The sequence below is a fragment of the Trematomus bernacchii genome, unplaced genomic scaffold, assembly GCF_902827165.1.
Source record: "Trematomus bernacchii unplaced genomic scaffold, fTreBer1.1, whole genome shotgun sequence".
NCBI lineage: Eukaryota > Metazoa > Chordata > Actinopteri > Perciformes > Nototheniidae > Trematomus > Trematomus bernacchii.
This window is the reverse complement of record NW_022987477.1, coordinates 5,162,174-5,189,780: the sequence shown is the minus strand read 5'-3', so window position 1 is coordinate 5,189,780 and position 27,607 is coordinate 5,162,174. Positions and strand designations below refer to the sequence as shown.

The 27,607-nt window shown below is 41.2% G+C and overlaps 1 protein-coding gene across 3 annotated transcripts; it reads right to left on the bottom strand.

Moving 5' to 3' along the window:
• On the bottom strand, positions 1-27,404 carry LOC117495971 (enhancer of polycomb homolog 1-like). 3 transcript variants are annotated; one of them, XM_034147628.1, is made up of 15 exons: positions 27,079-27,404; positions 26,282-26,402; positions 14,891-15,050; positions 13,135-13,280; positions 12,621-12,827; positions 12,363-12,511; positions 11,155-11,308; positions 9,754-9,912; positions 9,091-9,180; positions 8,604-8,752; positions 7,031-7,443; positions 4,279-4,400; positions 3,263-3,404; positions 2,760-3,141; positions 1-1,522 (listed from the first exon to the last, which is right to left on the bottom strand). In XM_034147628.1, exons 3-15 carry the CDS (start codon positions 14,988-14,990, stop codon positions 1,450-1,452), a joined length of 2,286 nt encoding a protein of 761 aa, XP_034003519.1. In that variant the 5' UTR covers positions 14,991-15,050; positions 26,282-26,402; positions 27,079-27,404; the 3' UTR covers positions 1-1,449. The 3 variants fall into 3 exon arrangements, with proteins under 3 accessions (XP_034003519.1, XP_034003501.1, XP_034003510.1); XM_034147610.1 differs by lacking the exons at positions 26,282-26,402; positions 27,079-27,404 and adding an exon at positions 23,754-24,274; XM_034147619.1 differs by lacking the exons at positions 26,282-26,402; positions 27,079-27,404 and adding an exon at positions 23,754-23,906 and having other exon boundaries at positions 2,745-3,141.
• Between the last annotated feature and the right edge of the window lie 203 nt (positions 27,405-27,607).

Here is a 27,607-nt window from a genome sequence, read left to right as displayed (position 1 = left end):
TTCACATTTAATGCCCTGGGCTTTATTGTCTTATTTTAGTGAGAGTTCTGTCACATTTTTTTTTGTTTTTCAGCCTCCAGGTGGGACAAGTAAACCTCAAGGATAAATCCTGCCATTGGACTGGGCATTCAGATTGTGACAAAGACGAGAAGCACTACTAAGTAATGCTGCCTTTGTGCCTAACTCTTCACAGAAGAGAGTACATTAAATTCCCCAAAGGAAGGCACCCAATACTTGTGGTTTTTGGCCTTGCAGCCGTCTGGAGATTATTTTTTCAAAGAAAATAAAGAAAAAGGGGAAGAGAGAGTGGAGAAAACTGCCGTTCTTCCCACCCCCGCCCCCTCATTAGCATTTTTTGTTATTAAAAAATGGAATGATGAAACACGTACAGCGATAACTGCCCATTCACCTCCCTTATCACCTATGCATGAACAAGTAACAAATCAACAAAAGAATGAAGTCTTTCAATTAACGAAAAGCTTACAATCAAGTTTACCACAAAATAAAAATACAAAAATAACTGAATTTTTGTTTTACAAAAAAAATGTCTGTGGGATAAAACAAATATAAAAGGTTGCATGAAAATGAAGAACAACCCCTTTTAAAAAAACAAAAATACAAAAGCAGCATTAATATTTATCAAAACCATGAACGAAAACATCACAAAAAATAGTGCTTTAATCAGAAGCAGCAAAGGCTTCTGGGAAGAGACTTCATCCCTGTTTTGTTACTTGTGTTTGGGACGATGTTAATGGAAGCTCCAGGAAGAGGGGCGCCTCATCTTCCTCCTCCTCCTCCTCTTCCTCCTCCTCCTCCTCTTCCTCCTTCTCCTGGACTCCGGTCCGTATGTATGTCACCATTTATTTTCACATGATCCACAGAGAGAAGCACAGGGACCCGAAATAAACGTGTGGGGGGGGGGGGGGAGAACCTGCTTTGTGTTCACAATATACAAAAATACCCAGGAGTCCGTAGCTACCTAACATTTACTACAGCACAGGAACCAACAAAGGTACAGTGTACAAATAAAAAACAGAACAAAGCAAAATAAAGAAACTGTAAACACAGCACAATAAATAGATAAAAACAGCAGGCTCCGCACCATGCACATGATGATAAAACTCTGGTCTATACACGCCTCTCACTGCCACAGGTTACTTGGCTTTCTTTTTTTTCCCAAGTGCAAAACATCACAAATGGACAGTTCTGTATTCAAGTCATATATACAAGGGGGATATTACAAATATGTAGTTACTGTACAGATACTAATTTTGCCATATTCATCATTTACAAGTTGATCTTTTTACTTTTAACAAAAAAAAATAAAAGGTTGAAAAAGTATGCGAGATGTGGATCATTCTGTCAGTCTGCATCAGAGTCCTGCTGTCCCTTTGCATTCCCGATGCTACGATGCACAGCACCTAAAGAGGGGACCCCCCTCCCCCGCTACTACGTCACCTCCATGGCCACTGTGTTGTCTGCTATACTGTTCAGTGCTGGCTTCTCCTCGTCGTGATTATCCCTGAGGACAGAGGAAGAGGGGCATTCACATCTCAGTCAGGGTTCATTCAGAATACCAACAAGAAATGACTAATCATTTCCAGAGCCAGAATGTGCAAAATAAAAAAAACACAATATATTTATTTAGTCATTATATAGTTAATAGAGTAAAATGCCCAATAAATATATATTTTAAAAATAGTATACAATGTGCATTAAAAATTAAATATATTTATATAAAAATGACAAGTTTAAGTAAAATGTCCAATAAAGGATAAATCAAAAATACATATTTATTTAAATATAAGTTAAAGTATAAAAGTTCATATTAAGTTAAAATAAAGATATGTACATTAACACAAGTTAAAGTCAGTTGTCCAATAAAAGATAAAATAATTATGTAAAAAAATATATATATATTTATTGGAAGTTAAGGTAAAAATGTGCACATTGTACTGCAATATTCAATATGTACATTACAGTATAAACAACAGTAAAATAGTATTAATAAGATATTAGGAGAAGGTAGGTAGGCAGAGTTTAACGCTGATGTTCTTCTGTTTTCACTTTACTAACGAGGTATCTTTAACTGTCCTGTATATCCGTCAGTGATCTCTAAAGGAACATTCATTTCTTCTTTCAGACGGATTTATGTGGATTCACATTTCTCTTTGGCAGACTCTGCGTCGGCTTATTTAGACTGAACCCAGGGATCGCCTGCTGATGCAGAGGCTTGACTCACTTATCCAGAAACAAACAATAAGTAATCCAACACTGCTACAACAAGAGGGACACACTTACAATAAAGTTATCTTCTGTTGCATATTTAAACACATTCCTGCTTTTTATGTATTAATATTAATGGGTGTTTTTCTGTGGTGTCTGGAACTCTCGTCTGATCGCCCACTTAGTGCGGCAGCTTTGGTTCTGCTGATTATTACCGCCTGTGGCCAAACATCTGTTTATTCTGCATCAGTACGAAGTAATGCAAAACAAATATATATCTTCTTTTGTCATTTATTCGAGAGTAATGTCACATTGGTGTTTGTTCACATAGATTCAATACTTTAAGAGTTTTTTGAAATGTCTGAGCTATCCGGATCTGCATGGTGGTAATGCGTAAAGGGTTTGTCAAATAATTTAAAAAATGCAGTTCAACAAATTCATATATTTTCCCGTAGTCTCCCAAGTATTTGAAAGACTATGAATGATATTTTATACCAATGATTGTGAGAGAATGCTACCTGTGTTCCCCTCACCTCGAGCCCAGCTCCATGGCCGCCGCCCCGGAGACTTTGGGCATGGTCAGGTTGGTGGAGGCCGACAGCTTTAAGGCAGAGGATGGCACGGGGCCGAGGGTCCGGGGGATGTGGCGCCCGCTCAGACAGATGTTGTTCCCGATGAGGACCTGAGTGGTGGCGGGGGTGGCGTTGGCGGCGCTGCATCCCAGAATCCCCAGCGCGGCTGCTGCGTGGGCGCCGGGGGTGGAGGTGGAGGTGAGGGAGGTGGGGACGGCCGGGGACGCCGAGATGGAGGAGGGCTGCAGGAAGGCGGGGGCCATGGAGGGGGGGGTGCGAGGAGACTGGGTGATCTGGTGGAGGGCGGCGGGGGGGCCGGAGAGATGCAAGCCCTTGAAAACACCTGCAGAGAGAGAAAAGGATGGAAGTGTAAATACAAAAATTCAAGATGAATCCACAGAGCATGCTTCTATCACATATTTGTCCTGCGGGACATAGACCAGGTAACATTTAGGGTCTCCTACCTGCCCCCGCCATGACCCCGTTGACCCCGCCCCCCAGAACCAGCTCCTCTTTGGACTTGAAGGTGAGCAGCTGGTTGGTGGTGATGAGCGCCGACGCAGCAAACTGAGCGCTGGCCTGGTCCAACGTCTTGGACACGAGAGCCTGGAAACCGGAGAGAAAACATGTGAGAGTGGGCCAACGATTAACGCTCTGTTACAATGTATAACAACTGCAGAGTCAGCACCTCTGCTGCCAGACAGGAAGTAAGCCAATGGTATTAGCAATGCTCGTGGGAATGAGGATGTGTCCCTTTTACTTAGGAAGGCTGAACTGACCTTCACCTGGGAAATATTTCCATATAGAGTGCTGCAGTGATGACGTATGTTTGTAGGGTGCCAAAGCAGTGGATTTTGGAATATCGCAGAAATGAACCTCTGTATATCAGGATAATCGCAATTAAGAACACTTTAATGATATTTGAATCTTAAATGAAATCACCAGAAGGAACCAGCTAATGTTTGGCTATAACTACATCAGAACTACATCAGTCGCATTACTTTACGTCACCACCGCTAAGCTAAAGGTGGCTAATGATCGGCATGATGACGTTGAGTAGTCTCATTGAGTCACTTGATAACAAATGTTAAATGCACCAGTGAGGTGTTTACTGACATATTTGATGTTGTAAAACAACATTTCTTCAGCTTGTGTGAACAGCAGACCTTTTTTCTCGGGAGAAAGACCAAATCAAAAAGCCCATAAAGCACCATGGCAGTGCTAATATGCTGACTCATCTCCTGGTTTTAGGACTCATTCCTGCACCACTCTATGGAGAAATCTATGCATTACCTTATTTTTGGCAATAAAAGCATGTAAGAAGTGCACACAATGACAAACAGCTGACTAAAATAACACCCTCTTCCTCTCAGTAGTTTTACACCCATAACATTTGATATTGATCTGTTTAAAAGTTCAACTCAGGGGATGCAGAGGTGTGTTCCGGTGCTCCCAGGTGTGTGTGTGTGTCCTCACTGACCTGTGTGTTGTGTGTTGGGACTGCAGGGTTGTTGGCTTGCTGCTGTTGGCTCTGCTCCAGCTGCTGTTTCTGCATGAGGGCCAGCTGCTCCTGGTGCTGCTGGTACTGCTCCGCCGTGAACACTGAGCACAGGAGGGACAAACACACCGGTCACAACCACAACTCTGACATCTCTTACCGAGGGGTTCATTCAGTTTACTTGGCATTTAGCAGAGATTCATCCAGAGCAGTGTGCACAGAGAGCAGATATAACAAGAAAGGGTTTGGATTTGTATGAATTGTGAACGGCAAACAAAGATTTGTATGCATGCAATAAGTATGCCTCAATGTTCTGAGAAACTGACAGAAATGAATGTATGCTTTCACAGAGAGAACACAACCACACAAGTGTCTGGAGATGTGGGCGTGATGCTCCAGGGTTCAAGGTAAACTAAACGATCACAAGCTTGAAAGTCCAGTTTGAGGCTTATCAAACACACACAGCTTATCCTCCTGAGGCCACATTGTAACGCTTTTTTCGGAATTTGCATAATGGTTCAAGCTACAGGTTCTTCTACCTGTGGGTTAAAACCGTGTGTTGCATTCAAAAACTGGTTGCGTCACAAAAAAACATAACCAATTAAGTAAAACCATTTTTTGACAAAGAGAGTATTTTACTTAATCATAAATCTGTAAAGACAGAACACTTTAAAACAACTGTCACCGGTCTTATTGATAAAAAAAGGTATCTTGTAGAAAGTGTTGGTTTGGTACTGAAGTAGGGATGCCAGAAACTGACCATGATCAAATTCGAAAATCGGACAGCCCTGGCGAATATTAATCGATTATTCCCCTCCCCCCCCCGCGGGAGAGGAAAAAAAAGTATTTTCGCAGAGCTTGCATTTGACTTCATTTGCACTTGTCAGTTCGAAGTAGTTCCACGAGGAACTCTTCTTTGTTCATCTTTAGTTGTGTTGTTCTCACTGTTCTGTATATCGCCAATAAATCAATCACACGTGTGACGGAGAAGGGGGGGGGGGCGGGGGCGGTGTGTAGCAGACTGCAGCAGGCAGCAGCAGTCTGCACTCTGCGCAGCTGGCTTCCTCCAAGTTTACAGTAAAACAAACTGGTGGTGTGACCAATGGCCATTTACAATTATTAATATTACTATTATTAGCATTAGTCTATATTTTGGTTGAAACTAAGCCAGGAAAAAAAAGAAAAACATAAATAATAATAAAAAATTATATAAATAAAATCGAATTTTAAAAATAATTTTCAATTATGGAGACTGTAACGAATATTCGAAAAATCGAATAATCGCTGGCATCCCTATACTGAAGTAGCATAGCATTCATCTCATCATGTACAGCAATGTTCCTACTATGGCATGATCATATATTACCCAATCTAAATCCGGACCTTATATGTCCAGTAGTAATGTCTTTCAGTGCAATCTTCTGAGGAGAATACTAGCCAGAATCCTTTCAGATTATTTCACAAAACAAAAAAGGACTGAACAAAACAAAACACAATGCATCAGAGAGGCCTTCACAGAGAATAACACCTACTCCAACTGAGGGGGGAAAGGAAGGATACATTCCCAAATCAGTGAGTTTAATCCGGAGATGAATGAAAAAGAAAGCAACACCCACTCATACCTCCATGCTGTGGGCTTAATCCTCAACAAATAATCAATGTCTTCAACCTCATTCCACTTTAATGACTGGAATAGCCCTCAATGCAGCAATATGTATTTCTTCTACAAATACAGGCATCGATCACTAACATGAAAAACTCAAATAAGGTCTCCTCTTTTCCCTGGAGACCTTTTGCAGACCGCCACGTATAACTAGTTTGAAGATGTGCCAGTGCCCCTTTCTGCAGCCACCAGCCCAGACTCAGGCCAACACATCTCATGAATCTATTCATTCAATAACTTTTCTAATCGACTCCACCATGACATGGGAGCAGGAACTAATGTATTGTGATATGGAGCGGGGGATGAAAGCAGAAACCTGGTGTGATTCACCAGCAGAGCAATCTACCTTAGACAAAGTGAAAAGAGGCAAGCATTCAGAGTTATGCTATTAGCTTATAATGGTGATAACAATAATAATAATAATGGGTTCCATTTATAAAGCACTTCATATTTGATTTCAAATCCCGAAGTGCTACAACCAGTGAGCATGAACAGTATAAATAGACATTACACCATGATAACAGAATGATGACACAGCGCACAGCACAAGATTACATGTAATTGCAAAAAGTAAGATCACATTGAAGAACAAGCTGAAAGATAACCTGGCAGCAGGTTTAAACAAGAAAAACTTCAAGCAGAAATAAATGAAAAATAAGTAACACTAAATTGCCTTAAGTGTGTCGGACCACACACTAGAAGGAAGAGGTTCAAACTGATGGATGACCTTTGATAACAGAAGTTGTTAAAATAACTAGAGACACACTGAAAGATGCTCAGGCTGAATACCAACTACTTTAATAACAGTGCAAAGAACTTTGCAGAATTTAAGCTTATCAAAACAACATTAAATGGGCTCATTGTGATGCCAAGACACCTTTACTTTCAACGTTATGAAACAACCAAATACTTACAATACTAAGGCTGTATTTGACTTTAGTTTCTTATGTTAAAATGAATAATTGTATGTTCTAAAATGGAACTACTACTAGTAAATTAAATGTTAAACAACTTTTAAGATGTAAAATGCCAGAACAGCGCACAGCATGGCAGAGAAAACATGTGACTCACCGTTGATGGGGGGGGGCGGGGGTCCGGGGCGGGTCCGGGAGTTGGTTCCTCCCGACAGAGTCCGGGTTAGTCCTGACACCGTGCGGCTAAAATCCCTAAATCCTCTGCGAGACAAGTCTCCTCCACCCGAGGGGTGATGGGATAGCGTCCGTGGTCTGAAGTGCCTCCAGCGGCTGGATTTAATGTTCAAAAGAATCTGGCTGAGGTCCATAGGGGCTGGCGATGATGGCGATGAAGAGGCGGGGGGGTGGGAGGAGCTGGTGGGGTGCGAGGTATTGGTTTCTGAGGTACTGCCGTTGGAGTTGCGGAGCGGAGAGCGTGGAAGTGGAGAGGAGAGCGGCTCGGGCTCCGGGTCGGAGTCCAAACTCTGACAGACGGCGTCTAGTTCTGTGTGCGCTCGGTCCAACAAGACCCTGAAACAGAAACAAACGTGCACATCAGAGAGCTGTTCAACAGGCATCTGAGGTCAGATGGAAGGGGAAACATCCTGCAGTCATTAGCAGGTCATTACAGCGCCAACATCCTTTGCTTATTTTGAGGGATTGCACAAGTGGAGTGGATATTCCTTGCATACCATTCATGTAATTACAATGTGCCTTTGGCTAGTACTAAATACAGCTGGGTATTGCATAAAAACGGAAGGTTTACAGACACGCGGATATCATAATTAAACTCCAGAAATTCCGCTTGCGGGTTGTTATGAGAGCAAAAGTCATATTGTTGAAGAAATTGTAATGGTAGTGACAATTTTGGATTTCATGCCAACAGGTTACACTGCTTTTGTGCATAAACAAAAGATACAAAATCACATATTTTGCACACGCACAACATGCTATTGCTAATCTCATGAGAGTCAGTGAAACAGATCCCCCCTAACATCACCTGGCCCACTCCTCCAGTCAGTGTTTAATTCAGTCGTGTGTGTAATTACTCAGGAGATAGGAGGCAGAGCTGAAGGACATGCTGCCGTTTGAACCCGTCTCTTAGTTTCCTGATTCGTCGACAGGCCACAGTGGCGGGCGAATCCCCCAAAAGGGACTCTCATGTTTATCGTTTTAGCAGCCAGCTTGATATTCATAATAAAATGAGCCCGCCCAATGAAAGCTGGTCACCTGCCAAAGAGCCGGTATGGTAAACAGCCCCAGCAGCTACTGCCAACACTTGGCTCCATTTCCCCCCCGCTCAATATTGGCACTGGCAGCATTCCTGCACACTCCTCAATTACAATTTTCAACATTTTATCAGACTTCATTTTATACCAGAATTTCCCAGTTACAATCACTTAGAATAAATGCAAAGTAGATGGACAAGGGTATATAACCCTAACCCTACTTCAATTTGAATATTGCACTATTCAATAATGGACATTTGATAAAACTCCAATTAATCTTGCAGCCCTAGGCAACAGGATTACCATTTTCTCAAAATATGAGGTTATGCATATTTTTTCTGATTTATTTAAATGTACTTGGAAGCGATCCACTTCCATTTCGCTTGTGTACCTTTGGAACAATCCAAGCGTCCCTGATCAAATCTCTGCATTATGTGGAGCACTCAGCGGGACTGAACTCACCTTCCTCCTCTGCCCATCCGGCGCCGGGCCAAACCTATGCATCGCCGCGGCACGTTCAGCGAAGTCAGACAGTAACGGAAGCGAGAGTCTCCGAGACCCCCGTCAGACGGGCTGACCCAGGGCCAGCTGCCACTCTGTTCCGGACGAGACTGGAGGGAGGAGGAGAGCAAAATGAGAAAAATGTTTGATTGAAAACTATAAAACAAGTCCAAACAATAGGCTTTCAAAAAATGTAATATAATGCAAGCACTGCACTTTTTTTAAGTCGCTATGGATAAAATTGCCAGCTAAATGTTATGTTATATATGAAAACACAACGAGACGTCACATATTAAAATATAGGGCAACAAATAAGACACTGGCAAACGGAGCGTGTTTGTATTGCATTGTTTGGTCCAGCAGAGTGGAAGACTAACAGCCAGTCTGGCCAGCCTGCTGCTGTTGTTGGCACTAAAAATAGAACCAGGAGTCACAGGAGGGCACTCACAGCGTAGTACTGACAGCCGGCCTTCCTCCTGAACGCATAGCAGCCATCTGGGTCATTCTCCTCCTCTGCCTCTGAAGAACCTGAATGGATCTACACAAGGAAAACAACTTAAGTTAATAAAGATGAAAGGACTTGAAACCACACATTTGTATACACAGGTAAGCATATCACTGGCAAATCTGCATTTTAAGATTTGCTGGAAGAAAAGAAAAAAATCATATTATTGATGCAAATAATGTTGCTTGAAAATGAAATAAATCAAATGCTGGGTGATCTAGGGATTGGAGATGTTGAGAAATCATCAGAAATCCAGGGAAATGGCATTACTTATTTACTGCACATTTTTAAATGAACTTATGTTTTAGGAATACTTTTATCATATTTTATTAATTATGTCTTTTATTGCAGTTTTTCTATAACTTCTTCTCAAATATTTTATTTTATTCTAAGATTGTCATGAAACCCAATGTCCCCATGAGGTATTCTCATTGTGAAATCTAAGACGATATCTAGTCTCATATTACACTAAGGATATCATATCGATATATCGGCCAGCCATAGGGACATTACCCCTCTGTTTTTTCATTTTTAATAGAAATATTCATATGACAACTGAACTGAAACAACATGACATCACAACACTCGCACTTGAAAGGAAATTACCTGTGAGAAGGGTTCTTCGTCTGAGCTGGGGAAATCGTACTGGTTGAGGTCCTTGGGATTGAACACGGAGGGTCCTGAATGTTGAGGCGCTGACAGAGGCGGGACCTTGGGTTTCTTTTCGTATTTCCTCTTGGTTCTTACTGCCTCTGTCTTCTCCGGCTGTGAGGAGGTGAAGGGGGGTTATAATAATGTTATAACTGCAGTGTGCGTAATCAGAAAGGCATTTAAAGATGCAATGCAATACTGTTGGTGGCAGTCTAGTGTGTGTAGAAACAACCACGAGTAAAAGAGGCATTGATATGCAGATGGCAGCATGTGCCAGATGCTGCTGCCTAGCCAGATGGCTGACCCCCCCCCCCCCCTTCTCAAGCCACCCGTGCCACCGTTCACCCCGACTTCCCCATCGGGACGACCCCTCCCCTCCCTGAACAGACTCCAACTCTACTAGGATTAGTCAGATCCCATTCAGGCCTTAGACAAAGCAAACAGAGAGGCAGGGACTCTACAGTGGAGGACTGCTGCATCAAATCAACACAAGGAAGGGAGTGGGGGGGGTATAGCTAAATAAGCATTGGTAAACAATAGGGAGAAGTCAACCAGCTGGTAGAGGAAAAGGCAGAAAAGAAGGGGAAATGGGAGGAGAGGAGGGGGTTGTTGGACACTGAAGCTAATGAAGTCTTAATGACAAGAGGTGACTCAGAGTTCACCATACTGCTGTGTAATGAAGTCCTACACTGCAGAAACATATGGCAGCTTGGCTTGGCATTAACTGGTTTGAGTTTGAAGGAGTCAGCATATTCAAATATGTACCAAGCAGCCTCAATCGCACTCAGTGGTGTTCTCGCATGACCTCTGATCAATGTCCAGAGGAGAGGGTCATTTGTCGGACAATAATAAACAATTATTGGTGTAAAATGACCCTTCTTCTTCACCCCGTTTGTTTTCTTAAGGTTTCTCAAGCTGCATGATAGAAACATCATGGACACGACTAATTCATGGAACAGAAATTCACTATTTTCCCCTGTGAGCAAAGATCTGACATTATGCTGACTTTGAACTAGTTAGCTGGGAAGCTAACGTCTGTTTAATGTCGGACATTTGCATTCACACGTATAGCTCTTCAAATGATGTGTTGCACTGCATGTGTGAAAGAGGCCGAAGTGTTATAGGGCGAGTCTTTTTAGCTACCCTCAAGAGCCTTTCATTTTACACTATAACGTATTGTCCTTTGAAAAATAAATGTGCATTATTTTTTTCTGAGAAAAATACACATTCATGGTAATCTTTTTAAATAATTCATACTTAGTTGCCACTTTAATTAGTCAACATTTTCTCGCTAATCGAGGAGGAAAGGATAGATTTTGGACATTATTAGGAGGAAGCACATGTGGATTGTTTTACCTTCTTGTAGTCCTTCATGTCCAAGTGGTCCTGGTGTCTGTACTGGTTGCTGTTGGACGGGGGAATGATGGGGATGGTGTAGACAGGCTTCACCAGAGCTCGCTGTGCAAGAGCCTCCGCCATCACTTCACTGCCATAGTCTGGCATTACATTCCTGAAGAAAGAAAGAAAAGGTAGAGGCGTTGGTAGCTGATGTTTACAAATCAACTGCAGGACTTAGCAACATGATTGTAGGTTTAAGCATAATTTTCAACTGCATACAGCCATGACCAGCACAAAAAACAACCTTAACATCAGTACACAGGAGCCGCCTAAAACCACTACTTCCTGTCAGACTACACATTCTCTATGCCGGCATAATATCATGAAGTGGGCAGGGGAAGTGATCTATTGAGAGTGGAGAGGTCCAATCTGGGAGTGGACGCTGGCAGTGATGCACGGGCAGAAACCAGCCCGGGATAACAAGAGGAAATTGAAATGTCACTACAAATCAAAAGCACTTCAAGGAGAAGGGTCCAATTTAAGCTCACACTGACAGCTACTTTCAGAGCAAATGCATTCCATTCGCATGTCATGTTAAGATGGATCACAAAGGCTCCACAGGGGAAACAAAGAACAACTCAAAGTGGAGCTTGGGTAAGAAAAGAATGAATGGAAACACAAAATAATACTAACATACAGTCTAGTGTACTTCCTGAAAAGATCCACACAGAGAAGTCAATAAGCTAATTTGCTCCTGACACTGCTGAATAAATAACATGAGCTTTAAATTGATAAGGCGTTGTACATAACTGTGCCCCCAATTAACACATGCAGCGAAGCCTGACGATACAGAAAAAGGGCTGTTGACTTCTTTACAGCATCAATCTTGGCAGACACGTTTCCTAATGACCTCTACTTGGGATTCCAACTTATTAACGAGCAAACAAAACCTTGACCAAACATGAAGGTTAACCACACGAGTCAAAACACCACAGGTCTGACACTCATCAGGAGATACACAATTCACTTTAAACCTCACCAGAAAACTTTGCCAAAGAACGACAGGATATGATATAATAATGTATCTTATATGAACCCTCTGTCTCATCAAGTAAGTGAAGCATGCCTTTATCATACTCTTGCATCATGAATCCAAGTGAAAAGACCCCCAAATATCAGCTTCTCGCAGACAACTCCAAAAAACAACTCTTGCTGGTCTTTCTTACCTCTTCTCCACAATCTCCAGTGTGAGGTGCAGCAGTTCCCTCTTGCTCTTCTCCCTCCTCTTGATCATCTCCAGGATGGTGACCGCTCGGCTCAGGTCCCTGCGCAGCTTCAGCATCTTCTCATACGATGCCTCGTCGTTCTTTCGATTCTGGAAACAGAAAGGAAGTTATAGAGTGCTTCTTAGAACTTTGATTTCAGTATAATAATGACTATCCAATGTAGTGGTGCGAGAACCCATACAAGCTCAAATGTCCTACCTTCCTGGTCTGCATCTTCTCCGTCCGTCGGCGGAAGGCCACGTAGGGGTCGCTGGTGCTGGAGCCGTCCCTTTTCTCTCCCTTGCAGGTGGGGATGAGGGACCCCCCCGTGCAGGTTTTCCTCTTGCGGCTCCAGTAGTCGAACACCTCCTTGATCAGCTCATCGTCCTCCTTCAGCAGCAGCTTGGCCTCCTGGAGACTGACGAGCTGCGGGGCAACAGAAGAGAGACAGAGTCAGTGCGATTAAAATCTAACAAGTCCTCTTGGGATGCATGGAGGATACAGTGAGACCAAACCAACCACAGAGAGAAACCAGGTGTTTTAGTCCATTTAACAGCAATGAACATGACAAAACACAGATTTTTAGCAAGTCTAGTAAACTTATACTTCTAAGTTTGACAGATGTATGATTACTAAATGACAGGGTGAGAACCAGTATTTCAGTCTGTGTAAGTAAAGCCAGAGATGCGTTCATGCAAACAAGTGTTTTCTTCCCACACAGACTGATAAATACCTGCTGTCCGCTGCCTTTCTCCAGGCGGTCTATCATTTCCTCAAACTGTAGGGCTGTGATTTCCATTTTCTTCTTCAGCTTATTCACAAACGTCTCGTCCTCTGAATCCAGGTCGTAGTCTGGCTGCTCTGCATCCAAACTGAAAGCTGTGGGACGGAGAAGAGATGGTTACTGAAGAGACAGACACTCATTTAAAAAGGCATCACCAGGAACACAGCAACCTCAAGTAGACACAGCATTGCTTCTGTTAAAACTGACTTTATTACCCATTATCAAGTCATTATGATAATTGCAATTACGTTATTTTTCCACGTTGTGCAGCCCTTTCAAAGGTAGTAGTGGTATATTTCCACGTCATGGTTATTATGCATAGTCATAAAATTAGGCAGCAGTGCATTTCAGGCAATAAACACAAGTCACTGTGTTTGTTAAATAAACAAACACACACTTTTTTATGACAAAGCACTGAGCTTGTGTTTGTTTATGTGCCTTCCCCAACTCAATGAAGCTGCAGGGCGAACCCCAGAATCCAGGCTGGGAACTTTACCAGATATTTGCTCATAAATATTGCCCGTGGCTACGGTTCGTCTGGCCAGAATCTGCAACCATGGACTGGAGATCCTCCAGACAATAACATGGAAGTCTGGTCGAATATGAACAGTGTCTGTTATTATCCATTAAATACTGTGAACAGCAAAAGAAACATCACTGTCACTATGGCATTAACTTGCCAAAACATGAGGCTTTGTAAAAGGTATGCAGTGATCCTCTTCACCACCCTGTATTTGAACTGTTAGATAACTCCTCAGGTCTACATGTTGCTGTTCAAACACCTGTCATGGCTGGCGTCGATAGCAAAACAAGAAATGTGTTGTAATTGTATGTTGAGATATACTTCTTCATGTGACTTCCAGTCTGTTGTGTGATTCCATTCTCTCCAGAAGAGGGAACTTCAACAAATCACTGTTGCAACCAGAAAAACAAACTATGCTCGCACAATATGTTACAGCACAGAGGGAAGTGTGGAATCCAAGGCGGTAACACAAATGATAGACGGCTGATACAGGCTGAACTTCCTTTTGGTTGCAGAGCTATCATTTCACCTTCTGCAAACATGCCAAATTCAATTTAGAATAGAGCGTGCTGTGGGTGCAACTCTTCCCTCCTCCAACCGCTCCAACACTTCCGAACATTTTCTGAAATCACATCTGCTCTCTGAACCTCTAGGGATAACTACAAACCCGCTGTACCACACAAGACAGATATAAGATGTCCTGTCCCCATATGAAATCTGCAACACTGCTGAGTTTGATTATCCCCATATGGTGGGGAATTTTTGTATCTAGTCTATATGACGAGATTTTTTTTAAATAATTTTCTGCACGTCACCCAATTTGCAGGTGTGATGATGGGAACAACTTTTAAAAAAGGGCTGAAAAGCTCTTAATTCAAGTTATTATGAAAATGTATAATTTTCCCTGGCACAAATGAACATTTTTTAAGAAATAGCAGCATCAGCACAATAGTTATATATAATATATAGTGTCAGTATGGACTAAGAAATCAATGCATCCCTATACACGACAACTCTCTTAGTCTTTTAGCATGCGATCTTACACAACTGGGGCTGAAGTTAAATACACAAATCTCTCAATCAGCAGCTTATAGCCTGTGAAATCAGACATATCCGGCGACTACACCACTACGTGCTCACAGGCCACAAACACAGTTGAAGGGATAATCCTCCTCTACTCACGCTGTATGTGAATAAGCTGCTTTGGCATCTTGAACTCCCCGGGGTAAAGGGAATCGTAGTGCGTGATGTTGCGCTCCGCCTCGGGGACGGGGATAACCATGTTGTCCCGCTTCTCGCCGTATACCTGCTGCGCCGAGATGGCCCGCTGGAGATGGTGCTCCTGGAGGAGGGGGAGGAAACAGGTGTTACTGACACTGTCTGCACACTTCTTCTCCGAAAGTTTTCTTGATTTCGTTTTTCCTCGCAGAGACATGTTCACACAAGCACGGCAACGTGAACATCTGATGTGTCAACTAGTAGACAATAACTATGTTTCATAATAATCACTTCTTTGTATGGAACTGCATCTATAAATAAGAATACTGTTGTGTTATTGGAATACAAATTATGTAAATTGATTTAGCTACTGAAAAAAAAGCAGCCTAATGCACTTTTTTTTAATTAGTTTCCAGATGAGGAACACGAGTATATTTCAGAGACGACTAAACCATAAAACTATCAGATATTCAAGATGACATCCAGTCCCTTTACATACTCACACTGGCAGCTCAAAGTGAAAAATATATTGATCAACAAGTAGACAGAAACTGTATTTCATTAATACGCAGCAATTGGAAAAGTATTCACAGCCTACTTAAGTACCAATGCACTACCTGATGCAGAAAACCCAAAAGATCACTCAAAATAATTCTGTAAATAATCACTGCCAATTAATTCTCTCAGAATCAGTTCTTTTACATTGCAGAATCTATAAATTGGTGCACCCTTACAAATGTGTTCTACATCTCTGTCCTGAGGCATGTAATGGGAATTAAGGCCTGCACATATAAAGAGTGCAAAATGTTCTGGCAATTATCCAAAAACAAAGCATTTTAAAACAGGCTGCCAGTATCACATATCTCCCCAAATCCTTTTCAATTCCTTTCACTGAATACCTTCCAATTTATTTCTCTGGTATTTCTTAGCTCCTATTTTACAACCGCATCTCTTATTTGTCAAGGCACATCTTACCAGGCAGAGCATATTATTTGTCATAGTACGTTATGCTTAGATATCTATTTATATACATATATACACACACAGGATTACACATCCCAATGCTGCATCTCAAGTGAAATTAGTCACTGGTAGAAGCATGGTGTAGGATTTGCAGAGTATCAGCAAGAGCATTACTGTGTCAATACACTGCGAGTACACAGATTCAGTATGTGTATTTGTACTTCAAAGTATGCGCTCTCTGGCATCTTGAGACCTGCACAGGTAACCCTCATTTTACACCAGTGACTCATTGTTATTATTTACTGCAACTCGCAGAAGTCACAAAGTTAGTCTGAAAAGAAATCTGTCCCAAAGTTTACACCGATACTGTTGCGCATGGGATCATAGATTAAATATGTGCAAGTTTCTCCAGCAAACAATATGTTGCTTTAACTAACTCTGCAGCACAACCATGAGTCACAGTTTGACTCTTGAACTCAGCAGGCGCAGAATGTTTTACATTATGTAAACTGAGTCACTGAATTAAAATGTGCTGCAAAGAAGAATCCAGGAACAACTTTAAATGGCATACTGTTGAAAATATGCCAGAATAACTTATAACGGATAGGCCTCATTTAAAGATTCCCACACCTTTTTTGCTGCTGATACAGATTGCAAATGATAGGGATGCTCCGATCGATCGGCCGATATTCACTCTCTGTCGATCGATCGGTGCTCTCTATAAAGGCCGATCAGGAGAGCCGATCACATGACGTAAAATACATGACACTTTTCTCTGTGCGTGGCAAAACAAGCTCGCCAAAATGGCTTCACCGGTCTGGCAGTATTTTAAGGTGTCCGAAAAAGACAATAAAATAGCGGTATGCAACGTGTGTGAAGCAGAAATCCTGCAGCTCCACCCGCTGTGACGGACAGGTGAGCGGAGCAAAACACACACTAAGAGTTAGACCTAACACACTTAGCTATTTTATCTACTTCTGGAACTAGCTAAACTAGTTATAAATATATTTATTCTTCACTGTCGGGTCACTCATTACTGGATCAGTGAGCTGCATGAGACGATACTGACAGGCTGTCAGGAGAGAGAGAGAGGGGGAGAGAGGAAAAGAGAGCGCTTCCGCTCATTTCTCCCGTGTTATTATCCAAAGTGAATGTAAACTTGAATAATGTACTTCATTTGAATGTAATAGTTAAGTTGGTTGTTGTTTGTGGAAGCGCCAGTGAATGAGCACCATTAACTGAGTTTTAAACATCACTTTAAATGGAAGATCCCCATAGCCCCCACCCACTCGATCGGCCCCAAAATTGGCGATCGGAGCATCCCTAGCAAATGAGCCATATATTACAAGTCTCCAGCTTCATACCTTTTAATATGATTTTAATACGGGCCCTGATTAAATAAATATGTACATTAGTAGATAATATAATGCATTACAAAGGGTGTTTAGAGATAGAGTTAGGAAGTTAAACAGGTCGTAGTTTCCTCTCTTATATCCATTTAATATTGCTGTTGAAACATCAATTAGTATTTCAAATTCTTGCCAAATACAACATTTCACGAGACTACATTATTGAACTTCTCTAATTCTTGTTTTTACCGTGTAGAGTTTAAACGCATCATATTGTTTGTTTTTGGAGAAATCAAGGCATTCTTTATAATATTGAATGACTAGAATATAAGTGGAGAACTACTTTATAACATCTGCGTCTAGAACATTTCAGCTTTTATTCTTACCGTCTTTACAGGCCTTCTCTTATCAGCTAATGCAACAGATGGCAGATCCAGTCAAACACCACAATATCTCACTTGCTCTAACAAGTATTTTAACAGGGCTCCTACTCATTTTACACATTACCAATTTACTTTCACAGCCAGAGTTTCTTGGTTGGATTTGGAGATATGGGTCAATGACATACCAAGTGCGGCTGGCAAATACTACCATCAACGAAGCCATTGAATTGTAGACACTTGCGTGGGAGTTTTGAGTGTTCGCGGCCTTAAGTGTAATCCGAAGCCATGAGGAGCTCTGCGTGGAGTAACAGGAGAACCATATCAGAGCCGAGAGCTGCCATGAAAGGACACAGCATGCGTCCAAACTCAACCATCTGCCCCTGGTAAGATTAACAACACTTTCTCTACAACCAATACACAAAGAAAACAGCTTATTGCGTTAGCCACACTATTGTTAGCGTAACCTCGGGACTAAAGGGTATGGCACCAAGTAAACCATCACCCACTGTCTTCTTGTAAGTGGCTCTAAATGAGTTCAGGATACAACCCACAAATTACAATCTATTCACAAATCATTGGGTATTTCTGTCACAATGATTAGCTGGCATGCTACGACTGAATTTGGCATGTTTACACACCCAAATCACAGGTTTTGGATCAAAAGAAACGCTGTGTTTGGCTTTGTTGCAGTGTGCGCAGAGAGTCCAGCCAAGCTTGTTGGAACTTTTGCACATTCTTGTTCACTGCACACAAAAACATGCAAGTAGTCAACCGTTTTATGTGATCCTACATTTGAAAACCCTTAGCCTACAAATGCTGGGCTTCTTCATCTTCAGATCTCAGCAAGGTTTAACAATAAAATAAACTAATTTAATTGGAAAAATCTCTTAACAAAAGGTTGGAATGTTACAGCATTCACACAATTCCCTCAGCTCTTTCTTCAATATCAGTTTGAAAGCTGTGAACTGAGGAAAATTTATTTCATTTGGAGAATACTGCAAGCCCTAACCTATTATTACAAAGCTAAAGCCACAGTAAATCTACGGTGAAATTATTTTGAATTGGATACTTAAATTACACTTTTTAATGACATGTATGTGTTGAAATGGAAACACTGGTTATTTAAGAAAAGATGGAAAGCATAATATTAACTCTGGTTAAGCTTAATCACATTGTGTAATAGGGTAAGGGTGGAATACATGTAGAGATAGAACCATTCACACTTCAATTCACACTTACTCAAGACTAGAGAGGAAACCAGAATATCCAGAGGGAACTCACCATATTTTTAACATCTAAATGTGAAATATCTTGCTTATAAACACCCATAAATATTGTATGCCCCATCTGGCACACACAAGGACAGACTACAGATTCATCAAAGAGCTGTCAGCAGATATGACATGACCTTATGTAAACTTTTTGAACTGATGCTTTACCAACACGGCGCAGGGTTTGCTCTCTTGTTGCTTGTCAAAGACATCCTCTAAAAGTCGCCCTCTGTGCATCCCACCGTCTGACACGACGATGAACTCTGAGCATGGCGAGGTTAAGGAACATGCATACAAGAGTGAGCGCAAGGAACCAATTAAACCTGAGCCTGGCCCAGACTGGCCTTTGCAAGCGTCTGCAGAGGATATATGCTCGGCACATTTCAGCAAGCTACACTGAGCTGCCTCAGATATAAAGATATCCTGATCTTTGGCAGCTGTGATCCTCACGACCGCGGTTCACAGCCTGGGATTTCCTCTGTTGAGGAATTGTGTGAGAAGGGATAAAAGGCTTTGGAGAATGGCACATGGGGACGAGTATACTACGATATCCTAAGACCTTGTGCAACTGTCTGTTTCAATCAATTTATAGTGAACATGTCACTCCTGAATGCTTGTTTCTGAACCAATTTCTAGAAGTGTGTTCACACTGAAACAATTATGTTAATTATTCACACAAATAAAAAAGAATAGGTAAGAAAGGGTTCCTACAGTTTAAGGCAAGATACATTTAAGACTTTTTAAAGAATTAATGCCACTCAATGAATATAAAAAAGAGAAACAACCCCAGTTACCTAGAGTTTAGAACCATTTCACTAAATTGTTTGATGATCAGTCTTTTCGCCATAACGTTGTTAGCGAGCAGACAGTTGATGGGTTTTCTATCCTTAACTGAGTGACATTAATGAGGGTAATTTGGATAATTATATTAAAAGATGATATCTCTGAGGAAAACAACCAGTCATAGAATCCTACTTAACATTTTAAAGACTTTTGAGACATTTTATTGCAAATTGAGGCTATATTTTGAATTAATTCAATGCGTTTTGGGACTTTTTCAAAGAGCCACAGGAACCCTGCAAGAGTACAAGAACACCTAAAGAAAAAAACACAACATAATGATAATGCTGGCTGCCAACGGACGCATTGTGCACAAATGCTAAAACCCCTTGTAGAAAAGTCGCAAACCGCTCTGCCTTTTATTCCAGAAAATAACCTAATATCGAACCTCTGATTGTCTTGTTCTTTCCTCACAAAATGAGCTCGCACTGTGGAGCCTTCACAGCGGTGGTGCTGCTGCTTTCTGTCAGGGCCACAGATGCAGATAGCAGAGAAACACAAATGAAAATCTATTTTTCACAGCACCACACGCTACTTCCATTAAATGTTTTCAAAAAAAATAGATGACTCCAACAAAAGTTGCCATGGAAACAAAAGTGTGGCCTCCAGCAGGTGTTTTCAGCTCACGCCGACCAGAGGAAGTCTTGAGGAAGGCAATTTGCTCAGTCAGTCAAGGCATATCTAAAATCCACCGAGCAGAGCGATGCATGCAATGAGACAAGCGGGGAGCGAGAAAACCAGACTATCACAACAATCCTAAACATTGAGACAAACTAAAAGACATTATTGACTTCTGAAGCTCAAAGTAGAATCAGCGTTTCACTTAATAAACTACAATTCAAACATTTCAACTCATGTTGTCATCGCAACTTCTTAATTTAAGTACTAGAATGAATGTATAGATTAAGCCACACATATAATGAAACTTATACCTCATCACAAAAGATGGCCTGTGCATATCTGAAGTAGAGTTCATCTTTTTCTGCTTGCTTCTTCAACATCAGACTTTACTGCGACAGCCATTGTCCTACTGACCCTTGTGATTCCTGACGAGATACATCTGCTCCTCTGATCAGCACTCAATGAATCACTACATATCCAACCATCAGTGCAAATGTAACAATCACAGACTCCCTGATTAGGCATTGGCACAACATGTTCCTGTTTGCCACAGTCTTGGTGAATACATTTACTAACTGTGCTTCTACAAACAGCAAACTAGCACTGAAATACAAAGCCTTACATATACTCTGATGCATGTTGAAAGCCACAGTGGAGTACAGCAGGTGAATTATTGTATGCTGTGCAGGACATTGTGCATGCACAGATTACTAGTGAATGAAGTGCCATATTTCTAATTCCTTTGCAACCACTGATGGCACACAAATTGTTCTTTAGAGGTTAATTATTTCTGTCAGGTTTGCCATCATGAATGCTGATGAGGCAGGCATACAAAAAAGAACTCAATCAGAAAAGAAAAGATACACTGGCTTCCGATCTATTATTTATATTGAGGCTGCACAATGATTCGTAATGTAATAAAAAAAAGAAATATGGACTTGTGCAATATTCAAATGACAGGAAGCACAATATTTGTTCATGTCAAAATATGTGTTCAAATATAATTTGGGATTTAGTATTGAAAAGATGCAGAGATAATCAAGCCTACGTTCACTATTGGCTTTAAAAAAACAACTTCTTTGGTACAAATTCTCTTAAAAAGTCACATCATATGCATTTTTAATGATAACGGGAATAATGATGCAAAAATAATCAATTTCCCCCAATATCGTGAATCAGTTAATAATTGTAATATCAGTCAAAAATGATCACAATATGATTTCTTTGCAGCTCTAATGTCCATGAACAAACTGTATATCCCCCAAATAGAACTAGTAGATTCCAAAAATATATTTCTTCCATGTACTTGTCAATGCATGTACTTCAAAATTCCCTCTGCATGCTTCTTAAATAGACATAACGCTGAGGTTAGCGTGCGGTCACTCAGCAGAGCGAGACATTGTTGCTGGACAGGATGTGGGTCAGGGAGCTGAGCCATGCGGAGCGTTGTAGTAAAACTGTCCTCTTTATCTCTGCCGTCACACTGTTATGTAATGCCACTGTGTGTATGTGTACAGTAGTGGGGGGGAGGAGGATTTCTGCTGACTTTGCAAGCTCCTGTATGTGCTTTCCTAGTGTTTGTCTCAGCGGCTCTCTTGATTATAAGGTGACAGAAAAATCTGGCATATCGGCACCAGGAGTAGTAATAAACACCTGCTATTACACTGCCAATTTATACTTTCTCCAGCACCAGCAATATTAACTACCTATTAACTGACAACATACACTCATCAATAATTTAACAAATTGAAGCAGTTAAAGTAAAACATGTAGACATGGAGGGCTAGCATTTCTGCAGTAGGTGAATTGAATGGAGTGACCCCATTTGACTTTCAATGCATTTTGAATAGCTAAATCTGGGCTATACTCCAATCTGACAAGCTGTGCTTCAATGGGTCATATCTTTATGGCTTTGCATAATCTGTCTACAGCCACAATGTAAATAATGTCTATATTTAAACGCGAGTTGAATGTGAATAATGTGTACTACCAACCTATTACACAAAAGAGGGAACAAATGTAGGGTTAGGTAGTACACACCAGACTCCACAAACTAAGAAAATATATAAGACAAGCGCTATATATGATCATAAAAAGACCTGAGTTTAAATAAAGGATCCAGAACGTTACATACAGCCTGAGAATGACCTGAACTATGATTCTAGGATGATATAGTACATAAGCTAAAACAAACATAACCTAAAAAAAAGAAATACTATACAACTACAGGGCTTATCAAGGCTTCCAGAGTTGTTACTTAAAGTCTGAGTTATATAGAATATTCTGCATGAAACTCTTAAACTTTTTACAGAAATATGTCACGAATTAATCCCCTATACTCAAAACAGTCTTCGAACAAAACTGAAGGAAACCAGCCTGGTTTTGGCCAATTTGGTGGCCATTCTCACTTCTCATTAATTAAAAAAAACACATTATCCAAGTAGAAAAACATGCAACACAATGTTCTTGGTGCACAGGAGCTAAGCAACTGCAATGAGGGTTTTTTTCCTTCAAAAAAGCCCATATCAAGTTTATATTTTAAGTACGTGAGCAATTTTATCATTTAAGCCACACATATTTGCAAAATGATTTCTTTTACATCTGAGTTTAAAAAAAGGCATCCTTTTCTAATTTCATAATCAGCAACTATTACTGAAACAACACGCTAATGTAAGAGACACTTTGTTAGTTTCTCTTCTCTCATTCCTACACTGCACATCATGAGACTTGAAATATAGCTGAAGCACTCAAGACTGCTGTCAATTGTGTGCAACGAGAACATGAATCCGCCTGTAGTCTAACACTATCATAGCCATACCATGCATGTCTTAACACATTATGCTCCCACGACACTGTGCAATCCTGCAGGTGTGTGTTATGATTAAATAGAGGGCAGGATCTGCAAAATGTCTCCGCCAAACTGGCGACTGCATGCGCGGGCAGTGTGCAGCACACATGGCGGAGCAGGAGCTGTCAACACGCAACACTTAGCTGTCAAACCGAGCCGGGGCTCAGTGTCTCCCCCTGGCATTGGTGCACGGAAATCACACCATAACCAAGGCCTATCCCCGCCTGCCTTTACTGAGGAGAAAGTCAACAAAATGGTGGAGCAGAGACAAATCACGTGACTTCTTTGTGCTTTCGGGTGCAATTTCAAGTGAAACAACCGCACACAACACGACTCACGAATACAAAATCAAATCTGTGCAGCATTATAATAACACATGTGTTGAAACGGGCGGATAATATTGAAGATTCATCGAGATCCGTCGTGTGCACGAAAGAGCAGACATGGCGGCCATTTTGCACAGCCTTGCGCAGGCAGCATAGTGGCGCCTCTCGATGTGAAAATACCGCCAAACCGATCCACCGCCAGTCGGGCAGTAATAGAAAAACATACCGATTCCTCCTCTTTCTCCATCCCTGTCGGCATCTGCGGCACTGCCCGGTTGATGGAGGCATATTCATGCAGGTCCGGCAAATCCTCGCAGCGGAAAACGGGCAGAGGCTTACTAGCATCCAGCGCCCGAGCCCGAAACGACAATTTACTCATTTTTATATTAAAAGATGCAGCATAAATCTATTGGATCTGCTCGGAATAACAGCAGGTATGCCTCGAGTTCTCATGGATGAATCTGTGGGAGTCAGCCAGTCAATTGAGCGCGGTTAGGGTCCGTAGCAGCGCGAACAGAGCCGGGAAGGCCCGGGTCTCGGTCGCTCTCTGTCGGTCTCTTTTCTCGCAGGCTCCGCTGATCCTCCCCGGTTCAATACGCCATGGCCAACATGGCGGACATTACAAACTCATGCAGCTCTCAGCTCGCTGCAAGCGGCCCAACCCCCTCGATCACGCAAACAGCCATTCCCACGCAGTTTTACACGCGTGCGCGTTCGTGAGACCCTTGGGGTACGGTGTAGTGAGGGTGGGGGCTGGATGGATGCTGATGAAGGATGTGAACTTCCCAGGTTCATCCTGTGCTGACGTACCAGATCATATTTATTCTCTGATGAAAAAACGTGGCAATAATCAAATAAATAAAAAACACAGCAGTGTGTAGCGCCATGGCAATCAAATAAATATATTTATGGGTCAACCATCACAGGTTGAGTGTTTTTAAACCTTGCAAAGACATATCATATAATGTATGTCGTGTGTTAACATTAATTTGCTAACAAAAATAGGACACGTTCTGCATGTCCGATACAATTGTTTTGCAAACAGTGCCACCCTGTGGTACAAACAAACCATACTACTATTCTGCACTCATGTGAACAGCATCTGCTTGACTTTTTTTGGAAATGCACAGGACATAAAAACAGGGTCTAGAAGTGGGGAATTATTGCCTTCCTCACAACTTTGCAGTCATTGTTGTTTTCAATATTTTTCACTCATTAAGGATTGTGTTTAATCACATACTATGCCGAAAGGGCAGTTTATACCAATTTAGTTTATGTAATTTTAGTTGAGGAAGATAAATTATTTATTTTGGCTATTATTTTAATTATTTTTTGTAGTACTGGATAGCAGTGCTCGTTGCAAACTGAAACATGGCATATATGGCAAGAAATTATTAAAGTTAAGATGGCAAAAGCTAGAGTGTTTTCCATGTTGCTATAATATAGCAATATGGAAATTGACTTGTTCTTTTAACAGAACAAGAACAGCTAATCTGTTATTCATGACTTTTTGACAATGCACACAAAACAAAATATGCTGTGGTGTTGTAATGTTTCCAAAAAAACAAGGGCATGATAGCTTTACGCCTTGTCAAGCTATATAAATCCAAACACAGGCAACATTGTTTAATATGTCAAAAATCAACAAGTGTTGCTTCCTCTTCTTGTTTGTAGCTGTCAGGCGTGGAAACATGCACGGTCTTCTGCTGCTCGAGCCCGAACACTTCCAGGATGGAGAATCTGTGCATCTCGACAGGTCCTTCTGCACATTACTGATGTACTGTGGTGATGTTTAAATTTCATCCCGTAAGATAAGACATGCCTTTTTCTTCATCCGCCAATTGCTTTTGACAAAGTGGCATTTTCACAATGTTAATGCAACTATCAAAACTGCAAATCAATGTCTCTGTTACCTCACCAATCACAGGGCTCAACAACATTCAAGGCTGATCATTTCTGTAATGCTGAATGTGTTCGGCACAAATTATCCGACTGTTATCAAATCAAGGGCTTTGAAACATCCAAGCACAAGGGTAAAGGCAGTTATGTTTTGGAAGGAACTTTTTGGTAAAGGATGACTTTTTTTTATTTTCAGCATCTTTCTGTTTTCCCTTTTTGTACTAAAAACATACCAATCCTTAACATCAAAACCGAGGTACACACTTAGCCCTGAATTTTATGTAAAGTTAAACTGCTAGTGTAGTGTTTGTTTGATCTAAATGTGGCCCAAAAGAGTGACTTACATAAGAAAGGTTACCCATCGTATGATACTCAACACTTGCGAAACAGGTATACATTCGCTTTATATGTTTCAGTGTGAAGCCTAAGTAATCACCCTAATTATAAAGTTTATAGTGCAAGAATCAATAGGGAAATCTTAAAACGTACTAAAGTTACTTCCTCCTTGCCCTTCAAGAATATGCCTCAATAAAGATGTCTCAAAGTAAAATCTCTGAATTCTCCGATCATCTATAAACATAGAATGTTTGCTGCATATGATGCAAGACAGCTCAACCACTTATGTCTAGAGGGAAATAAACTCATATGCATCATTACTACACCTCTGTGGGTACAGTCTGACACATGTTTAACACCAGGTGGACAGTCAAAATACAAATGATCTGCATATGCAACACTGAGAAATAAAAAAAGATTCTGCAGACATTTTTAAGTGGGGCCTGATCTTAGCTACCTGACCTTTACATGTTATAGTCATATCACAACAGAGAGAGAAATAATAAAAATGCAATTAACCTGCAGGGATGGCCGAGAATGCCTGGGGGAGTGAGTGACTGATACAGATGTGGGAGGCTGACATGATAATCATCATCCATTTGGGAGCAATAGGCTCACAGCTGCAGACCATGATGGAGACCTGTGAAACAGAAATGTGCAAGAAGGACAGAATTAATATAGAAAACATCATAAACTGTCTATCAAAATGCATGGTTACTATGATTTATTAGGCACAGTGCCTCAGCAATTTTTGTCGTCTCTATTGGGCATTACAATTAGACTGAAATATGAGGGATCACTGAAAAAATAAAATATGGAGCAAGATTTGATCTACAATACACACCCACACTAGTTCACACTTGCAATTTTTTCAATGCATGATTTTTTGCTGGGATGCATTCGCTTTTTAATAAATGCTGAACAAGTATTGCCACATAACATTAGTGCAACCCTTTTATGGAAGAGTAGAGGGGTAAATATAACAGCACACGACAGAAAAAGAGAAATCGTCTTAACAAATGTAGACGACAACCATGCACCGATACGAAGCCGATTACAAGGCAGCTTTTAACGGGTTTGTAATCGCTTCGAGCCCAAAGATCAGACACAGCTGTGTTTGCACAACCGAGGCTAGCTGATGCTAACGATATCCTAGCACAGTTCCCCTGACCCTGCGCCATTTACCAGCCAGCTAACAGGCTGCCAACAGTTTTATTTCAACTCGTAACTTACTTGTCCGCGATTGAAATGCGCCACTTTCATTTTCCTCGGGGAAAAGAGGGGTAAAACTACATTGAGCCAGAGTTTTAACTTACCTGCTGCTAGCAAAGCCACAGGGGAGGATGATGATGATGGCAGTTCTTCTTCTGGTTGTCATGCTAGCCCAATGCTAACGCTGGTTAGCTCCCTTCAGGACGCCTCAGAGGAAATAAAAAATGATAAATCCTTTAAAAAAGTCGCACTAACACACCGTGAGAGGTCGCTGGGAATAAGAAGCCAAAATAGAGGAAGTGTTATCCTGTCGCTGACGGTAAACTTTGATAGTTTCCTAAGGTTACTTCGACAACAAAAAAAAAGAAAAAACATCCAAACTGACCACCAAGCCACTTTGCAGGCGGAGTGTGATTGGAGGGTGCACGCCACCAATCACCTGTGGAGAGCTCACTGTTCCCCCCGCCCACCCACTAATAATAACAATAATAATGTATTTCATTAAATGTTTTGGTTTAAGAAATGCATTGTAGTAAGTACAAAAGCAACAAATAACAATATAGCCTTAAATAAAATAAAAAATGCAACCTCTGACTGAGTATTACTCCTTGATTTAGGCCATTAACAGATGAT

Coding starts and splice junctions, on each gene's coding strand:
- LOC117495971 (XM_034147610.1), bottom strand. CDS start 23,906: ATGAGTAAATTGTCGTTTCGGGCTCGGGCGCTGGATGCTAGTAAGCCT. Junction 12,512..12,620: donor AGAAGATGCAGACCAGGAAG/GTAGGACATTTG, acceptor TTCTGTTTCCAG/AATCGAAAGAACGACGAGGC. Junction 7,444..8,603: donor CGGATGGGCAGAGGAGGAAG/GTGAGTTCAGTC, acceptor TTTCTGTTTCAG/GGTCTTGTTGGACCGAGCGC.